Consider the following 13,183-nt stretch of genomic DNA (forward strand, 5'->3'; position numbering starts at 1 on the left):
GCGCAAAGTGTAGTTAAATTAAGCTCCTTTCATCCATTTCACATTTATAGTATTGTCTTCTGAATGAGTCTGCGGAGTCAGCAGAATCTTAGGAAGAAATAACAGAATTAACAGAATAAGGGGGATCACAATAGTGCCTCACTAGGTATTCAACTGAATTCCTATAAATTATTTTCTTCCATTTATTATATTTGGAATATTTTTTCCAGTTTCTTTCCAGCTTTGACTTCTTCTCCAAGCTGCAGACCCACATTCCACTTGTCTTCTGGACACTGCCACTTGAATATCTCACAGGAGTCTCATACTTAACAGTCAGAACTTGTTTTATGACCTTACCATTCTCCGCCAAATTGCTCTGCCTCCTATATTTTGTGGTTGTTGTTAATTATGTCACCATCTATTCAGTCTCTCAAGTAAGGAAAATAGATTTGCCTTTTGCTTCTCCCACACCTTTGGTTCTCATATCCAATATATTGACATCAGTGCCATCATTAATTTCTCAAACCTCACTCCTGCCCTCCTAGCAGTGGCCTCATCAAGTCTTCCATAGACTTTTACAGTAACTTCTTATCACAAGACTCTCCCCACTCTAGTCATTAATCTACCTACATTATTACTATAGTCATCTTCCTAAGGACAGCTCTGATCATGTCATTCACCAGCTCCAGAATCTCTTGTTGGCCCCATTGCATGTTGCATAAAGTCCAATCATGGAAGCATTGGAAATAAAACCCTCAGGCTCTGGCCTCTCAGTCTCATTCCTACCACTCAGATTCAACCATACCGAACTTCTCACCCTTCCCTACACAAACCTGGCCCATTCACAACTATTTTATGCTCTTTTGCTTCAGCTGGCAAAACCTTAGCCATCTTAGTCATCTTTTCAACAGGAGGACAAAAATCACCTTCTCTGGGAAGCCTTTTTGAATGCTCTCAGGCAGGATGAATTTCTTCCCCCCTCTCTGTCCTTTGACACTTTACTTCCTACCTGCAACATAGCACTTACCATGTTTATGATGATTTCCCTATCTTGGTGTCTGCACCCCATTAGACTGTGAGATCCTGTAGGACAGAGAAGTATCAAAAATTCTCTGTGTCCCCAGAGCCTCACAGGGAGCCTACACAATGGCTAGAGTAAGTGTTGACTATATGAATGAATAAAAAAGCATAGTGAAACGACTAAGTCAGAGGATGGACACTTAGTGTGGCTTCAGAAAGCAGAACAACAGGAAGGCAGGATCTGGCTAAATGCAGAGTAGAACATTCTAAATGTCAGAGATTTTTTTAGGAAGTAAACGTGTCCCTTCTCTAGAAGTGCTCGGAAGTGGTTGACCACTTATGAGTGGTTGGCTAGGCGATTTGTGCATAAAGTAAGGGGTGGCCATACTATATGCCTCTAATTCAGTTCAGAAGTTGTGTTATTCTTCATTAGTACGCAGTCCTCAGATCATCTGACTATTTCGAGTAATCAGTAATAGCTGAATTTTAACCCTAGCTCTGGAAGCTTACTTCCCATAAATAACTGGGAATGTATTCAGTTGGAACTCAGCAGAAACAGGGAGAGTGGTATATCAAGCAAACACAAATGACACACTGTAATTTTTAGAGGATTGTACATAAAAACCAAAGTATCCTGTTTTTAACCTTGAGAGGAAGTGGGAGTTTGCCTTTTGGTACTCTCAGTGCAGGGAGCAACTTCCTCCCACTCTTGTCTTCTAGCTTGGCATTAAGGGACATTGCCCAGCCAGAACTTGGATTGAGTCCAACCCTGTCTCCTTGTGCTAAATTGTAGGTCTAATATCTCTGTGGTTTTATAATAACATAAATAATTATAATGCATTGTTTTTATATAGCACCTTTCCCTAAGGAACATAAAGTGCTGCATGGACGTTATCTCATTAAATCTCACAGCGCACTGGGGACATTGAGAGAACGCAGGTGATATTGTATCCCCTTTGAACCCAGAGTTGAAAAGGAATTGCTTCAACCAAAGTAAATAAAAGCAAGATTGAATAAAAGCAAGATTTATAAGACAATATAAGGTTAGAGTTTAAAGAAAGAATTGTTGGAATTAAAGAGAGATTTAAAAAAAGAAAGGAATTGCTCTGAAAATGTGAAAGTGTCTAGAGTGTGGTTTATAAATATTTGTAGCTACAAAATTAAAATAATATATGAACACTTAGAAATTTGAAAACAAGGGCTTTTTAAACCATCAGTAATTTTACTGCAATACAGAACAAATTTGGTATATTATCTTCATATCTTTTGCTAGCTTTTGTTTGGTTTGTTTTTAATACTGTGTATATGCAAGATTACTCTTAGAATTATAGTGTATATTCAATTTTATATTATGTACTTTTAACTTAACAATATATCATAAAGTTTGCATAGTTTTAATTCTGAGAAGCTTGTATAATTTTCCATGGAATGATATACCATAATACGTTTCACTCTTCTATCATAAGATTGTTTCCACTTTTTCACTTTATTGAGTAACAATAAATTGAAACTCTATCTTTATTCATAAGGATTTTTATATTTTAAGTTATTCCCTTAGCAGAAAGATTTCCACATGTAGAATTATCAGATTAATATGGATGTATAAGTATGTTAAAACAAGTCTATATAAACATACTCCAAAATTAACAAATAAGTCAGAAAAAGAAATAGTAAGAAAATAAAACTATCTAAAGACTTACTATGTTCATAAGTTGGCAAAGCAGCCACTTTAAAAGTGGAAAAGTAAGGAATATTTGTCTATGCACAAACAAGTGTTTTGATTTTATTTTCCACCATGTCTATATTTAATTACTTTGATAGTGTGAAACCAGATAGAAAAGAGAAAGATGACTCTCATAGAAAACACAGATTTGTACCAGATGTAGGAAAGTAGATTTACTTGGATAGAACAGATAATTTCTCTGCCATTTTAATTTACATGGCCAAATGTTCCTGAAATAATTAGGTATGTGTGCATATACCAATACATGAAGTCCCATTTCAGGAGGTAATAAGATTGTAGTTTTCTTATTAATTATAGAAGCATTGGGGGGAAATGGTATGCACATAGCTGTTTTCAGTGGTGAGCTGTTATATGTTATCTGATTTATGCCATAGTCGTTACCAAAGAATTACCTCAAGACTGAATCAGGAGGAATAGAAAATATGAACAGACCATTGCCATATGAAAATGAAATCATTATTAAAAACAAAACAGAACCTCCCAACAAACAGAAGCCCAGGGCCAGACATTTACAGGTTAGTTCTTCCAAACATTTAGAGAAGAGTCAAACTATTCCGAAAAAATTGTAGAGAAAAGAACACCTCTGAACTCTTTCTACAAGGCCAACATCACTCTGATAATAAAACCAGACAAAGATATCATAAAAAGAGAAAATTATGGGCCAATATCACTGATGAACATAGATACAGAAATCCTCAACAAAATATTAGCAAACCGAATCCAACAATACATGAAAAGGATCATACACTGTGATCAAGTGGGATTTATCCCAGGGATGCAAGGATTTTTCAATATCAACAAATCAATCAATGTGATACACTACCTTAACAAATTAAAGAATAAAAATCATATGATCATCTCAATAGATGCAGAAAAGCATTTAACAAAATTCAACATTTATTTATGATAAATCCTCTAAACAAAGTGTTATAGAGGGAACATACCTTAGCATAATAAAATCCATATATGACAACCTTACAGCTAACATCATAGTCAATGGTGAAAAGCTGAAAGCAGTTCCTGAAGATCAGGAACAAGCTGAAAATGCCCACCCTTGCCACTTTTTATCCAACATAGTATTGGAAGTCCTAGCCACAGCAATGAGACAAGAAAAATAAATAAAAGTAATCAAAATTGGAAAAGAAGTGAAAGTGTCACTGTTTGCAGGCGACATGATACTACACATAGAAAATCCTAAAGACACCAGTAAAAAACTATTAGAACTCACCAATGAATTTGGTAAAATTGCAGGATATAAAATTAATATACAAAAATCTGTTGCATTTCTATACACTAAAAATGAACTATCAGAAAGAGAAATTAAGAAAGTCCCATTCACAATTGCGTCAAAAGGAATAAAATTCCTGGGAATAAATCCTAACGAAGAGGTAAAGATCTGTACTTGGAAAACTGATGAAAGATATGAAAGTGACACAAACAGATGGAAAGATACACTGTGCTATATGGATTGGGAGAATTAATATTGTTAAAATTACCATACTACCCAGACAATCCACAGAGTAAATGCAATCCCTATCAAAATAACCAATGAACTTTTCACAGAACTAGAACAAATTAGTTTAAGACCTCGAATAGCCAAAACAAGCTTGAGAAAGAAGAACAAAGCTGGGTGCTCCCTGGTGGCACAGTGGTTAGAATCTGCCTGCCAATGCAGGGGACACGGGTTCGAGCCCTGGTCTGGGAAGATCCCACATGCCACGGAGCAACTAGGTCCATGAGCCACAATTACTGAGCCTGCGTGTCTGGAGCCTGTGCTCCGCAACGAGAGGCCGCGATGGTGAGAGGCCCGTGCACCGCGATGAAGAGTGGCCCCCGCTTGCCACAACTAGAGAAGCCCTCGCACAGAAACGAAGACCCAACACTGCCAAAAATAAATAAATAATTGATTAATTAATTAAAAAAAAAAAAAAGAACAAGCTGGAAGAAGAACAAAGAGCATTCCCTGATTCAAACTACAGTAGAAAGCTACAGTAGTGAAAACAGTATGTTACTGGCAGGAAAACAGACATACAGATCAATGGAATAGAATAGACAACCCAGAAATGAATTCATACTTATATGGGGCAATTAGTCCTATGACAAAGTATGATTTCACTTATACGCAGAATCTAAAAACAAAACAAATGAACAAGCATAACTTACAGAAGCAGAGGTCATAGATACAGAGAACACATGGGATGATGACTAGACTTACGGTGATCATTTTGAAATGTATAGAAATATGGACGCACTATGTTGTCTGCCAGGAACTAACATAGTTTTGTAGGTCACTACACTTCAAAACAAACAAACAACATAGAAAAAGAGATCAGATTTGTGGCTAGCAAAGGTGGGGATGAGGAGGAATTAGATGAAGGCAGTTAAAAGGTACAAACTTCAGTACAAGAAAAATACATACTAGGGATGCAGTGTACAACATGATAAAGATAATTAATACTGCTGTACATTATATATGAAATTGTTAAGAGAGTAAATCCTAGAGTTCTCTTCACAGGAAAAAGATTTTCTATTTCTTTATTGTTGAATCTATATGAGGTGTTGGATGTTCACTAAATTTGTGGTAATCAAATCATGACATATGTAAATCAAATCATTATGTTGTATACCTTAAACTTATGCAGTGCTATATGTCAATTATATCTTAATAAAACTGGGGGAAAAAGTGGACTTGTGAATGATGATCCTTAGATAACCTAAAGTTAGATAAACCAAAATTATTCACTGGGAAAAGTTCATTTGGTCTGTGTTTGAAACCAGTAACTCCTCAAATTATAGCAAAGGGGAGCAATTTATATGGCTCCATCCTATTCCTACAGCATGGTGATGATCTACACACTCTCAATTAGCCTGTGGTTACTGTGAAAATGGAAGATAGGAAATGATTGGTTAATTCACTTGTTCTCTCTAATGTTTGAATAGAAACTCCTACTGGGACCTGTTTAATGCCTCTGTTATTATGTTTCCATATTTTCCTGCAAGTACTGTTTAACTTGTTTACTTCTTCTCTAGGGAATGAGTTTCTTGAATTTTGATTTATATCTTTGGTATCCACAGCCTTGTACAGTTTCTGGCACACTGTAAGCACTTTGTAAATATTGATGAATAATTAAACCATGAATGGTTTTTACTTCCTACTATGTGTTTAGCATTATGCTGAGGACTGAGAGAAACATAAAGAAGTGTACCTTCAAGAAGCATATAATCAACACATAAATATGAAAAGTTAATGAACGTCATGCAGTAGTATATCATGTAGCTATAACAGAAGATTCTTTGGTGCCAGCACTGAAGAAAATAGCCAAGAGTTACATATACCAAAGACTGTGACATTGCGATGGTTAAGTGAGTGACGGATGGGCATGGCCATGCAAGTTAACCCAGAAGTATCAAGGTCTATTTCCATCATTATGTTATTCATGTCTAAATTGCCCACTAGACTATAAGAGCCAAGAAATCATAGTGCACATAGGCTTTTGTTCACCATTGTATCGCTAGGACCAAGCAGAGTAACTGGCATAAAGTAGAGAATTGAGCACTTGCTTTGCACAATATTCTCTGTTTTTTGTGTGGCTGGATCAGTCCCATCCTCAGTTCTCAGATCAGGTATCACCTCTTCCAAGATGCCTTCCTGAGTGGCCTCTTTGTTATTCTCTTTCTCAGTCTTCAGTTTATTTCCTTCAAAGCACTTATTACTTCTTATTTCATTTAATTGACACTAAGTCTTTCATCTTTTGCTCCCTCTAGACTTAAGCTACTTGAGAGCAGGGACTCTGTTGGTTTGTTTTGGTCCCTGTTGCATCCATAACATATATCACAGTACCTGGTACCTTTCACTGGAGAGGTTTTATCCACCAAAAGATCTTCTCTAACCCTATCTAAAGTAGCTTCTGCTAATCAATCATCCTGACTTATTTTCTCTTTAGCACTAATCATTTTCTGAAATTATTCTGTTTGTGTGTTTATGCTACATTCAAACTGTAAACCTCATGAAGGCAGAGCCTAGAACCAGATCTACCTGGTTCCTTACTGTATTGCCAATGCGGAGAAAAGGGGCTGACACAACCAATTGCCGTGTGTACAAATATTTAGTAAATAAAAGATGTGGCATGAAAGGAAAAGACAAGATACATTTCTTTTAAAAAAGGCAAAAAAAAAAAAAAAAAAGACAGGGATTAGCTTTCAGCCAGGATAGCAAAACAAGTGTTAGCTTAGAAATGGTGGTGGCGGAAGCGAGGTCTACTTTTAATGGAAAATAACGACTGTAGAAATCACAGTAGAGTAGGGAGGGAAAAGAAACAAACAATTGTGGCCAACTCATTGGCTCCCTTAGGATTCAATGAGGGAGACAATAAAACAAAAACAACAACAACAAAAAAACAATGGTTAAACTAAGACAGTAATAGGTCATTTAGAGGCAGGACATGCTAAATTCCTAGTCACCTTCCTGAGTGTGGTATAAAGAACACCGGGTATGAGGCTGGGAAGACCTGGGTTTGGCTCCTACTCTTCCACTTATTACCTGTATGATAGTGGGTAAGTCTGGTACCTTCTCTGAACCTGGGTTTCCGTAACTGCAAAATGGGAAAAGAAAACCTACTTCATACCATTGTTTTAAAGATAAAATAAGGAAATGTATGTAAATAGGTATGCTGGTGCGGAGCCTGTTTCATTTAGCTCATTGAATAGTGGCCGTTGTCATAACAGTTCACCACTTACAGTGCCCAGCTGGAGGTGTGGCAAGCAGAATATTTGATAATATTGTAAAAAGAAATCCATTTCCTTACATTTAAATCACTTTAGAGGGCATATCTTTATTTTGGACCATAGCATGAGTAAACTATTGATCATGCTATATAATTGTCAGTGAAGGAATGCTAAATCATAAACCACTGACTTGAAAAAGAAAAATAGAAAAACTGTTAATTATGCTCATATTTATTCTTTCCCATTGTACGTAATTGAGCCTCAGAAAGTACAATTGAAATCTTTCACTGATTCTGAGTTAATTAGCATCTCTTGCAGGTGCTTACATTAAAACACCCAAACATTCTTCATCTGTATTTTTTCCAAAGAAGAGATATGAAGAAGTCTGCATTTCTGGCTAAGGCAATCCTGTATCTGTACTGAAAAGCAAATGATACATGATTAGTTGAAGTTTTTAATATGGGTGTGTAGTTGTTAAAGAGTGGATTTATTATTTAAAAGAGAAACACAATATTAAAAGTCCTGGTATCTCTGAATTGGAAGTGGGGGTGGGGATCTGTCAGCAAGTCATAACTTTGTAAAACAGTTTGGAACCATTTTCAGAAAACTAATTTCTGAAGATAGTCTATTGCCTGAACAGTTTCATAATGATGTTGATTTGCCAACTTCTCCTTTAGTGAGAGGTAATGAATCAAGTGCACCTGGGTTTATACAGGAAAAATAGCATATTAATTGATTTATGTCTATGTGTTGCAGATATCCATAAAGCAAAGCCTTTGGCAACTGGCAAATGTAATAATTTCAGATTTACGTATGACTCACCAAGTACAATCCAGTGCTTGAAGGCAAAATTTTGTGTTTTATTTTTAGTTTTTATGATTGCTTTCATGTAACTTCTCTGTGCATTAAAAGTCAATTTTCAGAACCATAGGCTTACCAAATTTTACAAATAAAAATATTAGGAGATATTATCCTGAGGTACCATAAAATTATTTTCTGATAATTTTTACCACCTTCCCAAAGTTCACTGTTACTTTGTTTCCACATATGCTTAAGGATAGTTTGTAATATTTCTAAATATGACGCATTTCATTAGAAATCTGATATATTACACAGAGATGTTATATGGAGCTTCATCCTCATAACATTACCAATGTATTTTTCAATGTTGTTTACACGGATAATTCTGTTTAAAATCAAATATCAAGATAGGCTTTGAATAGATTATTAATAATGTTACATTTATGAAAATTGTGTCATCTTCTACCTGTCATAATTATGAGCAAGAAGAATTAATCCTTGAAGTAAGGGGTGCCCAGTAACATAGTAAATTAGTCCACTGATATACAGAACAAGGAAGACTTGAGATAAAATAAAATAGTTTTTTAGATAACTATGCAGAATATATATATTTTATATATACATTGCATAAAATTATACTATACATATGTAGATAAACACAAGAAAGAAAACTATAAGGATAATGTAGGTTATATTTGTTATATTGTCCTTATAGTTCTCTTTCTCATGTTTTTGCACTGCCTCGAGTCACCTACATAATATAAAATTTTATCAGTTAATGATATGTCCAGCCACAATGTGTTAACAGCACAAATCTCACTGTCATACAACTTCCAAAGAAACATATAAGTTTTGTCTTTTTAGGAAGTTGCAACGTTTGATAGCCAACACTAGTGGGCACTAAATCATCCCCAAATCCATCCTGTTTTCCAATGCAGTGATATAGGAGTCTGCCATCAGAGTGCCTATGTATGATGAAAAATTTCCTCAGGTGAGAAAACCGAAGTGCAAAGAAGTTGGGGAGATAGTATTCATTACTAGAAATATTCTAAGTTTAGAGACAAATCTATGCATTGGCAGTAAAAATTCTAAGATGGTCATAAACCATCTAGAGTTAAATGTGCACCTCAACCTGCATATTTTGCAGGATTTGTCAATGACTCGCAGGATAAACGTAGACCCGCTGCCATTATTTCACTTTGCAGTGGCAGTGAGACAGGATTCCTTCTTCGTGTGCTGCAGGTACCAACATTATTTCAAGATGAGCTACAACATACCACTTAAAGGAAAGTTTCCATTACAGATAAGTTAGCATCCAAAGGAAACACATATTGGCATGACAGTTGGCTTTTAGGTGGGAAGATAATTGCAACATTAGAGCTTGAACAAGCTTGGTATGGTATAAAAAATATCTTTGGAGTCAGACTGACCTGGTAACCAATCCTTTTGGTACCCATTGTGCAGCATTGGGCAAGCTACTTGACTGTTCTCTTAGCCTCAGTTTACTTCCTTATAAAATGAGAAAAAGCTTACTTGCCATATATATTTGCATGTGGTTTACAGTGGATCAAATGCTTGACACAGAGCAAGTTTATGATAAATGTTGGTTTGCTTTGTCTGAATAGCATATGAAAATAAAGTCAATCTCCTAAACAGGGTTTGCTTTCTCCTAAATAGGATTCTCAATAAGGGGGGTGCAGTGAAATACAGTTCAAGGTGTACTGATTGAATTTCATCTAATCTTTTCTCTACCAGTTGTCTGTTGGGTAATATGGGAAGAATCTAGTGACCTCACTGACCCTCACTGTCTATATCTGCAAAAGGAAGAGTGTAATTTCTTTCTTTATTAATGCCATTAGATATTCTTTGAGAATAAATGCTTTGCCTATAGTCAGCATTCAATAAGTGTTGAATTAGTTGAATAATAGTGTGATACTATCCTATGTGGAAGTTGCGTGAGTTACTGGAAACTTCTGCAAGAAATATAGACTTCTCATTCGCTCTAAAAGTGCTATGTGGACTCTATAATCCAAACCCACTGTAATCACCTCGGGCTTTTCTGAATGCATCGTGTCAGTATAAGGACAGGGAACTGCTAACATGCGTGTAAGACTTCTTTACCCCAGCTTGGACTTGTTTTCCAAAAGGACCCTGAGGGTGGTAGAATCTCTCTCACATAGGTTCCCAACAAGGAAAACAATGCATTTTAGGTTTTTCTTGGCCATTGACCTCTGGACTAAAAATAGGTTCAGGAAACTTTTCAGTTCACTGAGGGTATAATTCTCCAACAACAAAATGTATTTTATTGTTTCCATCCCTCCACCCTGCCTCTATATATCTTGTTTTCCTAGTCTATCCTCTCTTACTTGAAGGTTGATAATTTTTCTCTAGAGCTCAGAGGATGAACACTCTTGACCTAAAACACATTGAAGAAAGGCGTGTGTCTGGCAGTTCAAATCCATTGCTCTAAAGGTTTTACTTTCTGTTCATGTTATCACCGGGTGGTTCGTGGGGGTCAGAGGCAGACATTCTGTGGTTGTCTTTACTGAGAAAGATGAAACAGAAGGAAATCACATTGGTAGAGCAGCAAGGATCCAGCCTACTGTTTCTAAAAGTCTGCTACATTCCAGATACAATTAACTTAACCTAGCGTTGTTTTGTTTTTTCAGGAAAACAGCCATTTTGACTTCACAGACAGTGATAGTCAAAATATTTAACTACTGATACAGTGGAGGTATTCATCAACCAGAATGGACACCAGCTGTAAACAATCAGCACATCGACCCTGGTGCACACCAGCTTTTAACTTTAGCCATTGCAGAAGCTACTTAAAATATAAAAACGATATTTCAGGTCCCACTCAGAGTCCCTTATCCTGCCAAAATTGACTTTATTTGACACTAACAAATTTATTTGAAATTAACAGAATCATAGTCTCTCTCCAGTTACTGCCTCTTTACTCTGTTCCCACTCACAGCAAAGCTCCTCATAAGAGTTCTGTAATTATTGTCTCTACTTCTCACTTCCCATTTTCTCTTGAACCAGCTGCAGTCAGGGCTTTGTCTCCAACATCAGCTTCCTCTGGAGCTTGGAGGTCTTATCGAGATCAACAACTCCTGGAACTTCCCTGGCGGTCCAGGGGTTAAGATTCCATGCGTGGGGCGCGGGTTCCATCCCTGGTAGGGGAACAAAGATGCCGCACCGTGCAGCCAAAACAAACCCCACAACCGCTCTCCTACAGTACTGAATCCTATGGTTAACTTTCAGTCTTCTTACTTTCAGCTGCATTCAACAAAGTTGACCGCTTCTGCCTTCTTGAGACACTTTTCACCTAGCTTCTAGGATGCACTTTCTCCTGGTCTTCTTCTTTTTTTTTTTTTTTTTAAAGATGTGCTAGAAACTTAAATGATTTTTTTTTCCATATTTTAAATTTATTTATTTATTTGTTTATTTATTTATTTATTTATTTATTTAGGGCTGTGTTGGGTCTTCGTCTCTGCGAGGGCCTTCTCCAGTTGCGGCAAGTTGGGGCCACCCCCCATCGTGGTGCGTGGGCCTCTCACTATCGCGGCCCCTCTTGTTGCGGAGCACAGGCTCCAGACGCGCAGACTCAGCAGTTGTGGCTCACGGGCCTAGTCGCTCCGCGGCATGTGGGATCCTCCCAGACCAGGGCTCGAACCCGTGTTCCCCGCATCAGCAGGCAGACTCTCATCTCCTGTTCTTCTTATACACCATTCTTGCCTTGTTTTCCGTACTGGCTTCTCCTCTTCCAACTTCCAAATGTCAGAGTGCCTCAGCGGTCAGTCCCCAGCTCTCTTCTCTTGGCTTTCTGTACTCCCTTTCTAGATGATTTCATCCAGCTTCGTGGTTTTAGATCAGTAGGTGCACAGGTGACTTCCACACCACATCTCCCGTCTTGATCCCTCCCGTACGCTTCCCAACTGCCTGCGCAATACCTCCACTTGATATATAGCATGTTCTAAATAGACCTCTGGATTTCTTACCCACCTCCCTATCTGCTACAAGTTTATTGGTTCCCCAAATTCTCCCTTCTCAGTAAACGATGCTGTCATTTACCAGTTGCCGGAGCAAGTGGTAAGTTCAGAAGCTCAGCTGGTGACACTTCAAAATACATCTTGATCTGAACACCTGACCACCATTGTTTAACCACCATCATCTCGCACCTAAATTACTACAGTTTTCTTTAAACTGGACTTTATTCCACATACAGCCAACCTCCCACTCTCCACATCACTCACACTCCTATAGCCACTCTATCCTTGCTGTTTCTTGGACATTCCCAGCTCATTTCCTCCTCAGGGCCTTTGCATGTGCTCTTCCTTCTAGCTGATCAGCTCCTCCTCCAGAGATTTACAGAGCTTGTTCTTTCATACCAGTCAGCATTCCATAAAAGGTCATCCTCAAAGAGGCTTTCTTTTGACTAACTAAACTAGCACCCACCCCTAACTCACCACTCTCCATCCCCTTACCCTGTTTTATTTTCTTTAAAGCATTTATCTCTATTTGACACCATATTTTTTGCTATTTGCTGATTGACTGGTCTCTCTTCTATTAGAATATATGCTCCATGAGACATTCTTGACAAAAAATTATGAAAATAGAAATGAACTTATTGCAAGAAACACTAGAGGCCCTTTACCTCAACCACCCATCTGATATTTAGATCAACTTCATACCCTCTCTATTGTTTGTGAAGTGAATATTTTTATATTGAATCACATTTATCCACTGATCTCCACTATTATTAATTTTTCACGGAGAAAAATGACTTCAATATTAAATAAAAATTTTACCAAGGATAATATCTACTCTTTTGACAGTATGCAATTAATTTTCCTATATAGCCTATAGAAGAAATTAGTTATTCAGACAATTGAATGTGACCATTCCTGG

General features: G+C 37.1%; 1 protein-coding gene across 3 annotated transcripts in view; it reads left to right on the forward strand.

Annotated features, from left to right (window-relative positions):
- Positions 1-13,183, forward strand: part of TMEM117 (transmembrane protein 117) — a 540,188-nt gene that overhangs the window by 498,824 nt on the left and 28,181 nt on the right. Inside the window, exon 7 of one of the 3 annotated variants that reach the window (XM_036866947.1) lies at positions 1,854-2,235. The exons of the other annotated variants lie outside the window; for them this stretch is intronic. Within the exon in view, the coding sequence (XP_036722842.1) occupies positions 1,854-1,928 (75 nt within the window). The 3' untranslated portion in view covers positions 1,929-2,235. Of the gene's footprint in view, positions 1-1,853; positions 2,236-13,183 lie in introns of those variants that run through there. 3 annotated transcript variants of the gene reach the window in all.

This window comes from Balaenoptera musculus, chromosome 10 (assembly GCF_009873245.2).
Source record: "Balaenoptera musculus isolate JJ_BM4_2016_0621 chromosome 10, mBalMus1.pri.v3, whole genome shotgun sequence".
Classification (NCBI taxonomy): Eukaryota; Metazoa; Chordata; class Mammalia; order Artiodactyla; family Balaenopteridae; genus Balaenoptera; species Balaenoptera musculus.